General features: G+C 36.1%; 2 protein-coding genes across 2 annotated transcripts in view; one reads left to right on the top strand and one right to left on the bottom strand.

The window, feature by feature from the left end:
- The window catches only part of LOC139765961 (stromal cell-derived factor 2-like), a 17,397-nt gene extending 15,134 nt beyond the window's left edge, over nt 1-2,263 (bottom strand). The window contains exon 1 of the mRNA XM_071693976.1: nt 2,135-2,263. The gene's annotated coding sequence lies outside the window, so the exon portion shown is untranslated. The remainder of the gene's footprint in view (nt 1-2,134) is intronic.
- REPTOR-BP (REPTOR-binding partner) overlaps nt 1-13,921 on the top strand; it is a 16,626-nt gene extending 2,705 nt beyond the window's left edge. Inside the window, exons 2-4 of the mRNA XM_071693977.1 lie at nt 6,894-6,969; nt 7,192-7,313; nt 13,144-13,921. Coding sequence (XP_071550078.1) covers nt 6,894-6,969; nt 7,192-7,313; nt 13,144-13,239 — 294 coding nt within the window. The 3' untranslated portion in view covers nt 13,240-13,921. The remainder of the gene's footprint in view (nt 1-6,893; nt 6,970-7,191; nt 7,314-13,143) is intronic.

Raw genomic sequence — 13,921 nt, 5'->3', positions numbered from 1 at the left:
ATATTTTGCTTAACCAAACCTAACATTATCTAAGCTCAGCTATGCTGATCTATGAAAACCTCACTTAATATCTCCAACACCTAAAATTTACCTTAATTTTCAATATTATGACTGAAATATGTCTGCTGTGTTTCACCAGTTGGGCCTTTGGGAAAGGACTTCAAACGAATTCTACCCATAAGAATACAATTACCTAAGCGGTTATGAAAGTTATCATCTTCAAAAGACTTAAAAATATCCCCAACATGTAGCATGTGTGAATGAACTACAGTCTGATCTCATATCATGTCACTGTGTTGACCCTAACTCCTAATATAGAAATATTAAAGTATATTAAAAAAGAATACGGTATAAAGTTGATTAAAAAAAAAGACATTTCATCTGTAATTTCACAAAACATTTATGGATAAGATTAAATTTTTTTTCACATTAGAATATATGCTATAAGGAATTGCACTTGTTCATTTTCTGATTGTTAGCCACTCACACCTAAAAATTAAATAACATTTCAAAAAGCACAAGAATTAAACGAAATTGATTAACTGAAGTCTGCGACATTTTTAGGCATTCCTAACGTGGGAAACTTCCATTCCCGGGCCCTAATAAACTCCGAAAAATTGGCACATTGATACTCATTATCCAGTCCATATATCATTCTGAGGTCTCTTTACAATCTTCCCCACCTGCTTGACTTTTACAAATTAAGTCTGTATGCTCTCCAGCATTTAAGAAAAAAAAAAAAATGGGAGCTCCTTTTTGGTATAGGGTTGAGAGCAAGTGTGTATTCCCGTTACGATGTATTGCTTTGACAAACCTCCAATATCTGTTGTTCAGACCTAGAAACATTAGTGTAACGAGTCTCGAGTAATTTGAATTGGATCACGTTCCAAGATGTCTCTTCTTAGTTTTGGCACGGTCAGAAATTGTCTGAAATTTGTATGTCGATATGGAAACACCAGTTTGGTAATGTTTACTGTACCTTTCTGCTGACGAGAGCGGTTCCTCAGGAGTAAAATATCGAACTACTTGGGCAGTTGTTTGGGCTTGTTTAACTCTCAGCAGATATCGCCCTGATCATGGAAGCAACGCAGCTTTGGGTTGCAGGAACCTTTAGAAAGGTCTGGGATATATAGAAACTCCCCCAGGCACAATATCCATGAAAGATTCTAGGTGTTACCATGAGCTTTGCCAAACTTCTCTAAAGGCTTCTTAAGGCCAAAGTTGCGCTACTTCCGATATTGGGGAAACGTAGACTTCTTAGGAGTCAGAAGTACTTAACAAGACTGGGTTTCTGTGTTAAGCATGTTTCTTAGTATGTGCTGTCCATTTGTATATTTATTGAGGTAAGAAACACGAATATTACAACTCCATATTACTAGGGGTATATCAATATTCATGGGTATTGTATCACCTTCATCTGTTATTCTCTCATTAATTGAAGAGTGACATACGATGAGAGTATGAATTTTTTTTTATTTACCGAAAATTAGTAAACATCTAGCTGGTCTTTTGTTACAGGTAATCACTTACATGATGTAACTGCATTCAGCAGGCATGAACACATCAGAAGAAATATCTTTTATCCCATGGTGTGAGGAAGAATCGAGAAACACCTATATTGGAACAGGGATCCTTTTCACCATTGTACTTATTTTATCATGAAATACCCTTGCCCCGAAGAAATGGACAGTAATACTTTCCGGAGTTAGGCAGTACCATGGATTTTCAATATTTCATTTTGTATTTGTGCCATGTAATATAACTATGTACTAAGGCCTAAAAGTAAATTGTTTTAAAGATAAAACTGACTAGCTTCCCAGCAATTAGTCCGGTGCACAGTTTAATGAAAATATTTAAACTGCCGTTCTATACTGGACACATGAAAAGGTGGATGTTATATTTATTATAAAAGAAATTGGTAATGAAGTACCTCTAAAATTAAGCTGCTCTAGTAAGAGCATTTAGCCTTTGCTCAACTGTCAAACACGTTATCTGCTACGTAGTATTTACTAAAGAACATATATTTTTAATTAAATTTACTCACAACACTTTAATATTATGTTATATTACAGATTTATTTCTTTCAGACAAAGTTCTTGTAAATTTAATCCTCAGAACTAAATGAAACACAAACCTGTGTTGCTTGCAAGTGGTTAAAGCTTGTTTGCCATTTCCATGCACTGCTCATGCATGTAATTGACCATGCATGGTCCACCATAGGTTGATGCGTATGGGAGTGTTTTCAGAGGCCGGTGGTGAGGTAGTGTGGCGTCTCAGAGAGTGCCCAGCTCACCGTTTAACGGTAGATGTGAATGATATTCCTACACTGTCCTCTACAGCACATGGTTTTGTCAAGACCGTCATATGACTTAAACAACCTTGGCATTATCTCCACAAAGTAGGGGTTCTGATGAAATGTGTTGTTTACGTACTTGAAATGCTTTGATATGGAAATGGCAATGTTATATCAGCTAAACCCGGTTAAGACAAATTATATCGCTTGCTATATGGTTGATAACGGAGATGAAACTGTTTGTCCATCTCTCTACATACTGACAATGTAGTGACTTACAAGTACATCATGTCAGTACTATATTTGAACATGGGTGTTTGATCTATCTGTTGGTGGGGTATAGTAAATATGACGGAGAAATTATATCTACTGCGTACATTGTTGAGCATCATTTATCGTGAGGTTATGCATAAGTAGTTTCGGAGTAGAAATGGTGTTTTATGCAGGGAATGTCTTGGGGAATATAGTCATATGCAGTACAAATAACTATGAGTCGAATTTGACAAATCTAAGGGGGGAATGTCTTTGGCGCAGCCAGCACGCCGTTAAATAGCACGGGATTCTCGAACTTAAGCATTTTCTCTAGTAATCCTTTGAAACTTAATTATTCACACGTATCGGGGAAAGTATTCAATACGCTGTAAGCCCTTCAGTGCAAGAAGGCTAACATAGGACAAAGATATTATAAATTGGAGAGGGAAAGTGTCCGGGATTGATGAAAAAAACAGGTTAACTTGTGTGCGAGTGAGAGTGGAAGTGTGCGTCATTAGGTACGTGGTTGGCGTGCGCGGGGCGGCGGGTGTCAGCGGGTGTAGTGCGTAGTTACGATGTCAAGCTTTGTCGGCGACGGGGCTCGGGCGAGGTAAGGTCTACTACGTGGCTTCGTCATACTGGGGGGGTTAGATTAAGCTAAACCCTCAACCCACTTGAAGACTGAGTTCTTAACCAGGTGACGGTCGAGTGGTGAGTCTCTTTATATGGTAAATAGCCGTGTTAATGTGATTACTGGAAGTGCCGGTACGTGGATGAGTGCTTGCAAAGCGGCTTGGTGCGCAGTTTACCACAACCGCAACTTGTATTCTCGGATTTCACGCTTTCTTAGGTAAAGGAATTGACAAAATACTCATTTGTACTTATAGGTAATGCTTAGTAGTCATATCCAGTGAACATCACACAAAGATGTACATGCTAGTTTTTTTTTTTTTTTTTTTTTTAATTTTTGTTGTAGCTTTTTGATAGTTGATGAGCAGTCTTGATTATCTTAATGAGCTCGGAACTTTATTGGTAATATACCTTGAACAAAGTTGCTCTTAAAGCATGTGTGGTGGGGGGGGGGGTGTCCCAAGATGAGGGAAAGTCGAAATAAGTTGCATCGAGTGAAGAGACGTTCAGCTGTGAAAAAGCCAAGGTGGAAAAGTATATGAAAATGTAAATTCCTGTCAGTAGTTCGATCTTGAAATGCATTTCCTTGTACATCACGAATATATTATAACCTGTAGATTTGGAGAAAAAAATTCAGTGCACTCTTCAGTTAGCTGAAGTGTTTTCGGCTGGCGCTGCTTATTTGATTGTAAAATATACAATATATATATATATATATATATATATATATATATATATATATATATATATATATATAAAGTAAACGTGATAATGAGGAGGGCAATGCAAATCGGCAAATATGTGGATGTATAAATGAAAATGGTGTAGAGGTGTAGAGAAAATCTTATCAAAACAGATCTTACAAAAGTCCGTGTAATTTATCCTAACTAGCATATCAATCATATAAAATCTCTTGTGGTTATTTTCAACGAAATTCTATAACAGCATATGAATATTTCTTGTATCCTTGCAAACTTGTAGAAATTAACAATTTATGAAAAGTTCATGTAAATTATACTAGTAAACATATAGAAATTAAGAGCATATGAAAATCTCTTGCAGATTATCCAAGTATTTAAGGTCAACCAAAGGAATAAAATGTCTTGGTAGGCTAGTGGTGGCTCCACCAATAGCCAAGTACATTATGTGACATATTTCCATATATTTTGAATGCAATGTGTTGAGTAAGTAACAGCAGACCACTAACCTAACCTCATGTAAATTATGCAATTTCCCAAAAATATGATTATAGCTATTCAGTTCAGCTTGAAAAAAGAATGCTTTTGGAGAAGTTCAAAATGTGTTCGTTCTCTTGCACTTATTCAGTTGTAATTAGTATCAAGTCTGCTGTTAGGGGAAATTTCACAGCCTTCATATGTTTGATTGATTTTATTAGATGTGTAACATCTTGATTTTTCTGATTTTTATTCCTCTTTGGTATCAAACATTTATGATTGTAGAATGAGAATAATGATGTAAATCATGCACCCCTGGCCTGATTGATTTTATTAGTAGGAATTTAATGTCATGTGTCCTTCATTAATTTTTTCTGTGGTTCTCTTAAATTTCAGTTTTAGTTGATATTTAGAAGGACCTTTTATATGGATGGAGTGTGATCTGAAAAGGTCAATACTTTGATTGTCCTGATATTGTTTACAAGGCACAATTTCATGCAGACAAAATTAGGTAGAAGTCCAGTCAAATACTAGCTTATGTCATAGGTTGGAGATTATCTTCAGGATTGAGAACTGGGTTCTGATTTCTGCAGGCTTAGGAATTGTGAGAGGAAAGTTTGATATTTAGTTTTTCTTATGCTTCGTATAATGGTTTTGTCTCGCATTTTTCTTCCAACTTAGCATCTCCATTTTTCTTCTAACCTTGTATCATCTATTTCTTTAATAGATAATAGTCTTAAATCAAAGCTACAGCTTTGCTTGAATGGATTTGAAGATCTCATTTATGTACTTGTTTCTCGTGGTTCCCATGTTTGCAGAAATTCAGAAATGGGTTGTTAATTTTGGAGAGAATTTCATAGGATATTTTGAAATGGATTCCTGGACCTTTCTTAGGTATTTGGTGAAGAGTATTGTTTAATCACCTGACAGATAGAAAGATGCATTTTCATTTTTTTTTTTTTTTTTGAAAAGTGCAGACACCAGGCTTTTTTTTTTATGGCTAAGTGCCATTTAGAATCTGAGTAATTTGATTTCTTGCCGTATCTTTTATCTGCTACTGATATCAGTGCAAGAGAGAAGTATGGCAGTTTCATTAGCTTGGGACACCAGACAACTTTCACTTATGTAATTCTTCCTGTTTACAACTGAAGACATGATGTTCATTGGGGGAAATTTGCACTGTGGAAGAAATAAAGAAATCATCGCATACCAAATACAAGAAAAACTGGAAGGCTTACTGATTGCTTCAGTGTTTGGGATTGAGTCTTTTGATTGCAATAAAGGTTCCAACCTATTGATACATGGGGGAGACATGACATATGTCATATAAAGGAAAATTATACCAAATGTGATGGACAGAACAAGAAGGGGAGACTAAATTGGAGGTGGAAAAATGAGTGAAACAGAGTTTGAGTGCATGGGACCTGAACATGCTAGAGGGTGAAGGGCATCTGTGAAATAGAAAGAACTGGAATTATTTGGTATAGAGATATTGACCTGCTGTCAAGGGACTGAACCAAGGCACACAAAGTGGACGGGAAATCATGAGAGGTCGTGGGGACTTGTTGTGGATTGAGGCTTTCATTTCAGTGCTTTACACATGACAGCTATAGAATGTGTGTGAGAGTATTAGGTTGTTTTTTTTTGTCTTCCTGCCACTACTTCCCTAACATGATACATGGCAAACAAGTATGAAAGAAAGAACAGAGGAAATGTTGCTGGCACAACAGTTGTAGCCAGCAAAATTACTGTGTGTGTGCTTGCTATTAAAGAATTTAATTTGTTGCAACCATATTTTTCTATAGATATATGTATACGTTTGGATGAAAGCAATGTTTCATGGGCATTGTTATTGTCACTTGCCATTTACAGTGTTTTTATTTCTGTATTCTTTATTCAGTTTGTTTTAACTTTAGGTGTAAAAGTTTTTGTTTCATTTATTATTGAAAATTCTTTGAATATACCTCGTGAAAGTTTGAATGTACATAATAAGCCACAAAATGCCTTAGCAATAAAGTTGTAGACATTATGTTAGGAGATAACTAACATTATTGGAAGACCCAGGTTATTTTTGCTGGAAATATGGTTGACCACACTTAAAACAGCCCATCTGTAAAGGGAATTGACAGTATTGATGTCCAGAAACAACAGATAACTGGCAGTGTATTCGGGAATGTCAAAGTGATGCTAAGAAAAGTGATAAAGATATATGAATTTTGGGTTATGGTGGCAGAGATGTCAATAGCTAAACTGATTGGGTTAATGTTAAAGCCTAGATTAGAGCATTATACGGAAAATAAAACCACTTATGCTTCTGTTTGACCAATACTCAGTGGAACAGTTAATGGAAAATTTATTTGCATTATGAAAAATGTGCATAAGCAGGGTTTATTTAGGCATATGAATTTGACTGTTTGATCAGTTGAAACAAAATCTTTTTAAGATTATACATGAATAGTATTATTGTTAGTCAAAATAGTTTCAGTAATGACTGGACATGGAAAGTTTGTAATGGTTAAGTAATGGTTTTATTTTTCTTGCAGGGCAGCAAGCGGGAAGGCACCAAGCGAGGCAGGAAGCCAGGACGAAAAGCCAAGTCTGATATGAAGGCTAAACTGGGTGCGTTCACCAGAGAGAACTTTTATGATTATAAGCTTATTGTGTGTACTCTAATATGTATCATGTATATGTATTTATATGCAATATAGAATTTTGAAAAATGTGGCAAGATACATGGTTATTTGGTTTTAGTTAGTTTGAGAAATTTTTTTTTAAAAGGGTAAAAATCCTGTGTTTATTGAATTTTGACATAGAATCATGTAAAATTTTCATGATTTTCAGAACGAAGTCGGCAGAGTGCAAGAGAATGCCGTGCTCGTAAAAAGTTACGTTACCAGTATTTGGAGGAGCTGGTGGCTAATAGAGAGAAGGCTGTTTTTGCTCTGCATCGTGAATTGGATCAGGTTAGCAAGTGCACTTTGATGTAAATTTTTGGTTTAACCTTAAGTAAAGTTGTTATTGTGTTATGGTATGGAATTTTTGGAGAAAAGATAGAATTAACTTTAGTTGCCCATGACAGCTACTTTAAAAAAAAAAGATTAAAAGTGCCCTTTCTCTTTCTGATGACATCGTTATCGCACACACACACACACACATAAGAATTGTTTCACACATAAACGCCCAGAAACTTTATTGAGTCTGGAGAAGACAAGCAGAAGATTACAATAGTTCTTATAAGAAGGAATGTTATATATTAAGATGAAGCAGGAATCTGAGTGTGAATAAGATTATTAGATATTAGAAAACTGGAGTAGTAAGTCTGAATTTCCCCCCAAAAAAAATTTGTTGAGAACATAAGAAGGTATTGTTTATTAGTACAAACTATGTGGATTTAACTAAGTGCTATGGAAAAACAGTTGTGGTGTATAGTGGGATGAATATGTTGTAAAAATCTGTCTTTAGAAGAATCTTAATTTTCTAAAAGACAGTGTTGGATGGAAGGTAGTGAGAAGGTTATGAGGCATATATAAGAAATTAAAAAATTCCTTGAAGGCACAGTTCCTAATACAACCTCAGCAAGGCAGAAAAGGTGAGCATTTGCGATTTTTGGCAGAAAAAGTAGCCAAAAGAGTCCTAGATCTAATGATACATTGCAAACGACTAATAAAGAAACTGTAAAACCTTATGTCATAATGAAAAAATGAGTGAAGTACCTCATCATTGTAGAACTCAGCATTTTGTCACAAGCCCTATGTGCCTAATTCCTTGAAAGCTGCCAATTTCGTGACCTCACTTGGCCAATCACTGCTGTGCCTTTTCCTCTGAGGCAGCAGTGCCGGTTCAGTCAGTGTTTATACCACTTTTAGGTGGTTTTAGATGCACCTTTCTTGTATTATTCAGTGATAAATCTCCTCTCCAATTGAGTTGGAGTTCTTACCCAGCTACTTAAGTATTTAGTGTACCATCTGATGCAACCAAAAGGTGCAGAATGTGGAAAAGAGAAAAATTGGCCAGCTGTGTGTGTGCAAATTTATGTGGGTTGACATCTTGGGAGTGGATGATATCTAGCTCCTTTTCCATGAATGCTGGGCTCTTGACAACTAATGTTGTAAAAATGGATGTTTGTGTAATGAAGAGCAGGAAAACAGAAGATCCTGAGATGCACAATAACTGAAAGCATTTTTCAGTGACTGTGTCTGGCATTACAGTTAAATAACCATCTAATCTCTGCACCCATAGAAATATGATAAATTGATAATAAAATAAAGAACAGATTAATGAATTTAGGCAGCCATTCAGCTGAAAATATGCTGTAAAGATATTACAAAACTGGGAGATCATAATAGTGACTAGTAATTAATCACAAAAGGTTGAATTGTAGTAATATCGTTATTGATGTGCAGTATTTATTTGATGCTGAATATTAAGGGACGAATAGTTTCATCTTTGTTGAGTTATCTTAATGTGGTACTTGACATACACATAAGTAAGAGAAAACTACTTGCTTTTTTTGCAGTGCACTTGTTTTATTGTTCATGACATGCACAATAGTAGTTATAGAACTAATGTATACATCTGTATGAGCAGTGGTAATGGTGGATCGCAGCCAGTGGGTGTTGTGGTTGTAGTGGTGGTGGTGTGTGTGTGGGGGGGGAGGGGATGTTTGTCTTGGTGATGGGTTTTCAGTAAGATGAGGGACTCTTGATTAGTGGTGTGAGATGGACTTGGGACTGTTCTTCTTTATTTCCTGCTGGTTCTTTTGTATACCTGGGAGGGAGGAGGATCAGTGGGGAGGCATTGGGTTGCTTGGGTTGAATGAAGATGATATAGAAGTTCCTGATCTCATGTGATGGAATGCCAGTTGGGTATAAGAACTGTGCTGGATATAGAAGTTCCTGATCTCATGTGATGGAATGCCAGTTGGGTATAAGAACTGTGCTGGTGTAGGTGCGTCATTGTCATGGTATTTACATTAGGTGACCAAAACTCGGACTTTCCAAAACAACTGTAGAACATTCTCACAGAGTTGCTGGTTCACTAGTTCATTGGCAGAGGTCATAGAATGTGTCATCATCATGTTTACTCTGGGCTGTTACGACTATGACCTTGTAACCTTGTAAAAGCTACAGCTGTCTCGAGAACATTTTCACTGAGTCATTGGTACACTAATTCACTGATAATGCTATTTTACATCTCTTTCTTTACTGCTAGATTCCTCGGAAGTTGACAGTCTTGTGTGAAAATGGCAGGTCCAATCAGGCATAATACAATTATCCAGCTGGGGGAAGTAGTTCAGGTTGACAGCAGACATTTGGTGGGACAGTTTTTGAGTTTGAGATGCCTCATTTCACAAGTAATTTTGAATTAGCATCAGGAAAAAATCCTACTATTTCATTTGCCTTCATAACAGGGAGAAGGTATGGGTGTGTCCCTATGAAGTGTATAAGCTCACTATATTTTGCAATCATCATGCATCTATGCACTCATGACTCATCAAATTAGCGACTGATTGGTGAATGTTGACATGATTTTGGTCATAATAGATAAGTGATTTTTATTATGTTACAGATATCAGATTGGTAAATATTAGAACAATTGAGGGAAGGCTTTTTTATAAAGTAGATGGCTAAGGCCATTGTGCCTTGAATTACAATAATGTTTATAAAACTGCTGGCATTTCCTGCATTAGCAAGGTTGCACCAGGAAACAGACGAAAAGACTTGTACACATATACCCACATACATGCATCTATACATATATATATATGCATACAAACATATACATACACATATATATACTTATATACTCATACATATTCATACTTGCTTCCCTTTATCCTTTGCCAGTGCCTCTCTGCCCCACAGGAAACAGCATCCACTCTCATACATTCTCTAGTTGTCATGTATAATGCATAGAAACCACAGCTCTCTATCCACATCCAAGCCTTGCAGACCTATACATGGTTTACCCCAAACATTTCACATGCCCTGGTTCACTCCATTGACAGCACATCAACCCCAGTATATCATGTTTCTCATGCCCTGGTTCAGTTCATTGACAGCATGTCAACCCCAGTATACCACATCTGAAAATCATGCAAATGAAATTTTCAGTTATGAACAAGTGATATTTTTCTTTGCTTTCTTTTCTATTTATTTGTAGTGTCTAGTATTAGTGAGATAGCTCCAGGAACAGATGAAGAAAAGCCTCATTACCTCACATTCATTTTTTAGCATTAATGTTTAATGAACTGAAATTAAAGCCCATTATCCACAACCAAGCCCTCTATACCATTGTTCAATCCATTTACAGCACCCCTACTTCTGTATACCACCTTGCTCCAATTTACTCTGTCATGTGTATGCCTTTCACTATCCTGTGTGTTCTGGCCTGGAGCACTCAAGATCTTTTTACTCCATCCTTCTACTTGCAATTTGGTGTCATAGTCCCCTTCACTTCTGACACATACAACCTCTTTTTCAATTTCTCCTCACTCATTTTCTTCATATATGAAAACTGGTTCAGCACATCGTCTACAGCTCTTTCAACCATACTCTTCTTAGTACTACATTTCTCTCTCCCCTTTCATTACTTAGGTAACTAACCTCATCACACTACATATTAACCTGAAGCATTTAATTTCCAACTTGTTTACCTTCTTCCATACATTTCCATCCATTGTGCATGCTTCACATCAGTACAACACCATTGGGACTATCATATCTTCAAACATACCAGTTTTTATCTACACAGATAGTGATCACTCTTTCCAAACACTCATTGCTCCCAGAACCTTCACCTCCCCTCACTTACAGCTCACCTCCATTTCCATGGTTCCATTGGGTTCATGTCCACTCCCAGGTATCTAAAATGCTTTATTTCATCCAGTTTTCCTCCATTAAAACTCGCATCCCAACTAACTTGTCTCTCTTCCCTGCTAAACCCTGCTTTTATCAACATTTGCTTTCAATTTTCTCTTGTCACATAGTCCCATACTCAAACACCAACTTCTGCAGTTTCTCTTTCGAATATGCCACCAGTGCTGTGTCGTCAGCCATCAACTGACCTACTTCCTAGGCCCCTTACATCCCCTATAGACTGCATACCTGCCCCACTCTTCAAGACTCAGTATTTACCACTCTTACCACAGCATCCATTAACAGATTAAACAGTCATTATAGCATCACATACCTCTGTTGCAGATCCTACTTCACCTAGATCCTCTCATCCTCTCGACCTACTCACATGACATGTTCTCTTGACAGAGAAAACTCTTCACTGATTTTAATAGCTTTCTTCTCACACCATGTATTTACAACACCTACCACAAAGCATCTATATCAACCATACTTTATTATTTATCCAGATCCATGAATGCCACTTACAAATCCCTCTGTTTCAACGAGTATGTCTTGCAGACATTCTGTAAAGCGATGATCCACACATTCTTTACTATTCCTGAAATCATATTGTTCTTCCCGTCTAATATTCTTTGCACATTATCACCCTCATAATCACCATTCTTCCATACAGTTTTCCAAAAAACTTGTACCTCTTTGGTTCAAATACTCACCTTTGACCCCTTTGTCTTTATTGTGTGGCATTCTTCATAAATTCTGCCAATCTTCAGGCACCTCATGATCCATACTGTGTATATACAATGACATTCATTAATTCTACCAATCTTCAGGCACCTCATGGTCCATGCATGCATTCAAAATCATAAGTAACCAGTCAGCATTGTAGTCATCCCCCCCCTTTTTTTTTTTAAGAAATTCAATTACAAAACTATCCACTCCAGCTTGCTTTCCACATTTTGTCTTCTACAATGATTTTTACTTGCTTCACCATGCCTCTGGCCATGACTCTTTACATATCTCTTCAACCCAAACACCTTGTATCTGCCACCCTATCATTAAACACGTTCAACAGTCCTTCAGATTTCTCCTCTACCCATTTGCTCGCTTCACTGTTTCCTTTTTTTTTTTTTTTTTTCAATATTAATTTTGTTCCAAAACTTCTTGGTCCTTCTGAAGTTTGCAGATATTCACTTGCTCCAACACCCATTTGCCCTCTTTCTCATCCCCCTGCACCTTTCAACTGATCTTTGCCAATTTCTCTTGTACATCTTAAAATAATGTAAATAAGACTTTGTGTTAAAAAATATTTTATATAATCATTATTTACTATTCACTGCATACTACCATGGTAAGAAGTCTTAAATAGTGTGAACTGGGAATTTTTTTTTCTTTTTGTAAATCTTGATAAAAAATGAAAATAGGTAAATGTATGAGTTATGTTGGTGTGTTTGTGTATGGGTACCCAAGGCAATGGCAGATTCTGTCCTGTTGGCAATCATGACTCAGGGATTGCACTGCTCAACTGGTGTGCAGTTTAAATGTTTTCATTTCAAAGATCCTAATAAGGTTAGCTTGATGAGCAATATTTTTCAAAAAGCAAAAGGTATGTGGATAAAAGCTTGATGAGGGAATGAATATGTATGGCATAAGGTAGATGAAAATTGGTGTTGGAGATTGGTATGATTGAAAGATGATAAAAAGGTAGACCTCGTATAAGGTAGGTCTAGTGTTATAGATAGGTATGGGTGTCTCATATTGGGATACAAGGGGGTATAATTGTTCAGTTATAGTGGGGCCCTTTATTTACTTCTTATTAAGTGCTTGATATATGACTTTAAAAGCATTTGCAGATTGTAGGGTTTTCAAAAAGCAGAAATTACTATACTGTATGTTATAGTAATAATGAATAAAGTTTGTGACATTTTCTTTTCAGTATCGTCAGTGGGCAAAGGATATTGATGAAGGAAAAGTTCCTGAGGGCTTATTGAAACTGATTGAAGAAAAGATTAAGAAATCTGAAAAAGAATGAATTTAACATAGGAGGGCTAAATGTTAACATCTTAGTGAAGCTGTGTAAAGAATTGTTAGAGCAGTAGTTTTTCACTTTTTCCTAATTGAGAAGAGGGATATTGGACTTGAGAAAATATGGTTAAGTTGCGTAATCAGTTATATTGTACGTATTGAGTTGTAGTAAAGGTTATCCATCATAAAAAATATGACTAGTGTATTTGCCATGACCAATTGTATGGTACATAATGAATTTAATAAAGTGTATCCAACATTTGCTGATGGAAAAAAAATTACTGATTTAAGAGGATATTCATAAATTTTTCCGGAGAAAGCTTCTAAGTAAATGTAGCCTACATTGTTGTCCTCCCAGCTTGCTGCCATCTGATGTTCTCCTTGCTGACTTTATATCATGTATGTTTAGTTAACAAAGACAAAATTTTAGGATTAGTTAAAATTTGTCTATAATTTCAAAGTACTTCTTTTATACCTCATTTCATCTTGTCATAGCTTGTGATTGTTTTTGATGGCCAATCAGAAGTGATCAGTATCTAACCATTACTGACATTGCAGACTTGATGGCCAATCAAAAGTGATCAGTATCTAACCCTTATTGACATTGCAGACATTAATGCCTATTTTTATTTAAAATAAAAATTCTTTATAAAAAAATTATGTATTGAATAATAAAAGTAAAAAAATGA

Source organism: Panulirus ornatus, chromosome 56, assembly GCF_036320965.1.
Source record: "Panulirus ornatus isolate Po-2019 chromosome 56, ASM3632096v1, whole genome shotgun sequence".
NCBI lineage: Eukaryota > Metazoa > Arthropoda > Malacostraca > Decapoda > Palinuridae > Panulirus > Panulirus ornatus.
The sequence above is the reverse complement of the archived record's forward strand: the minus strand, read 5'-3'. Positions and strand labels throughout refer to the sequence as shown.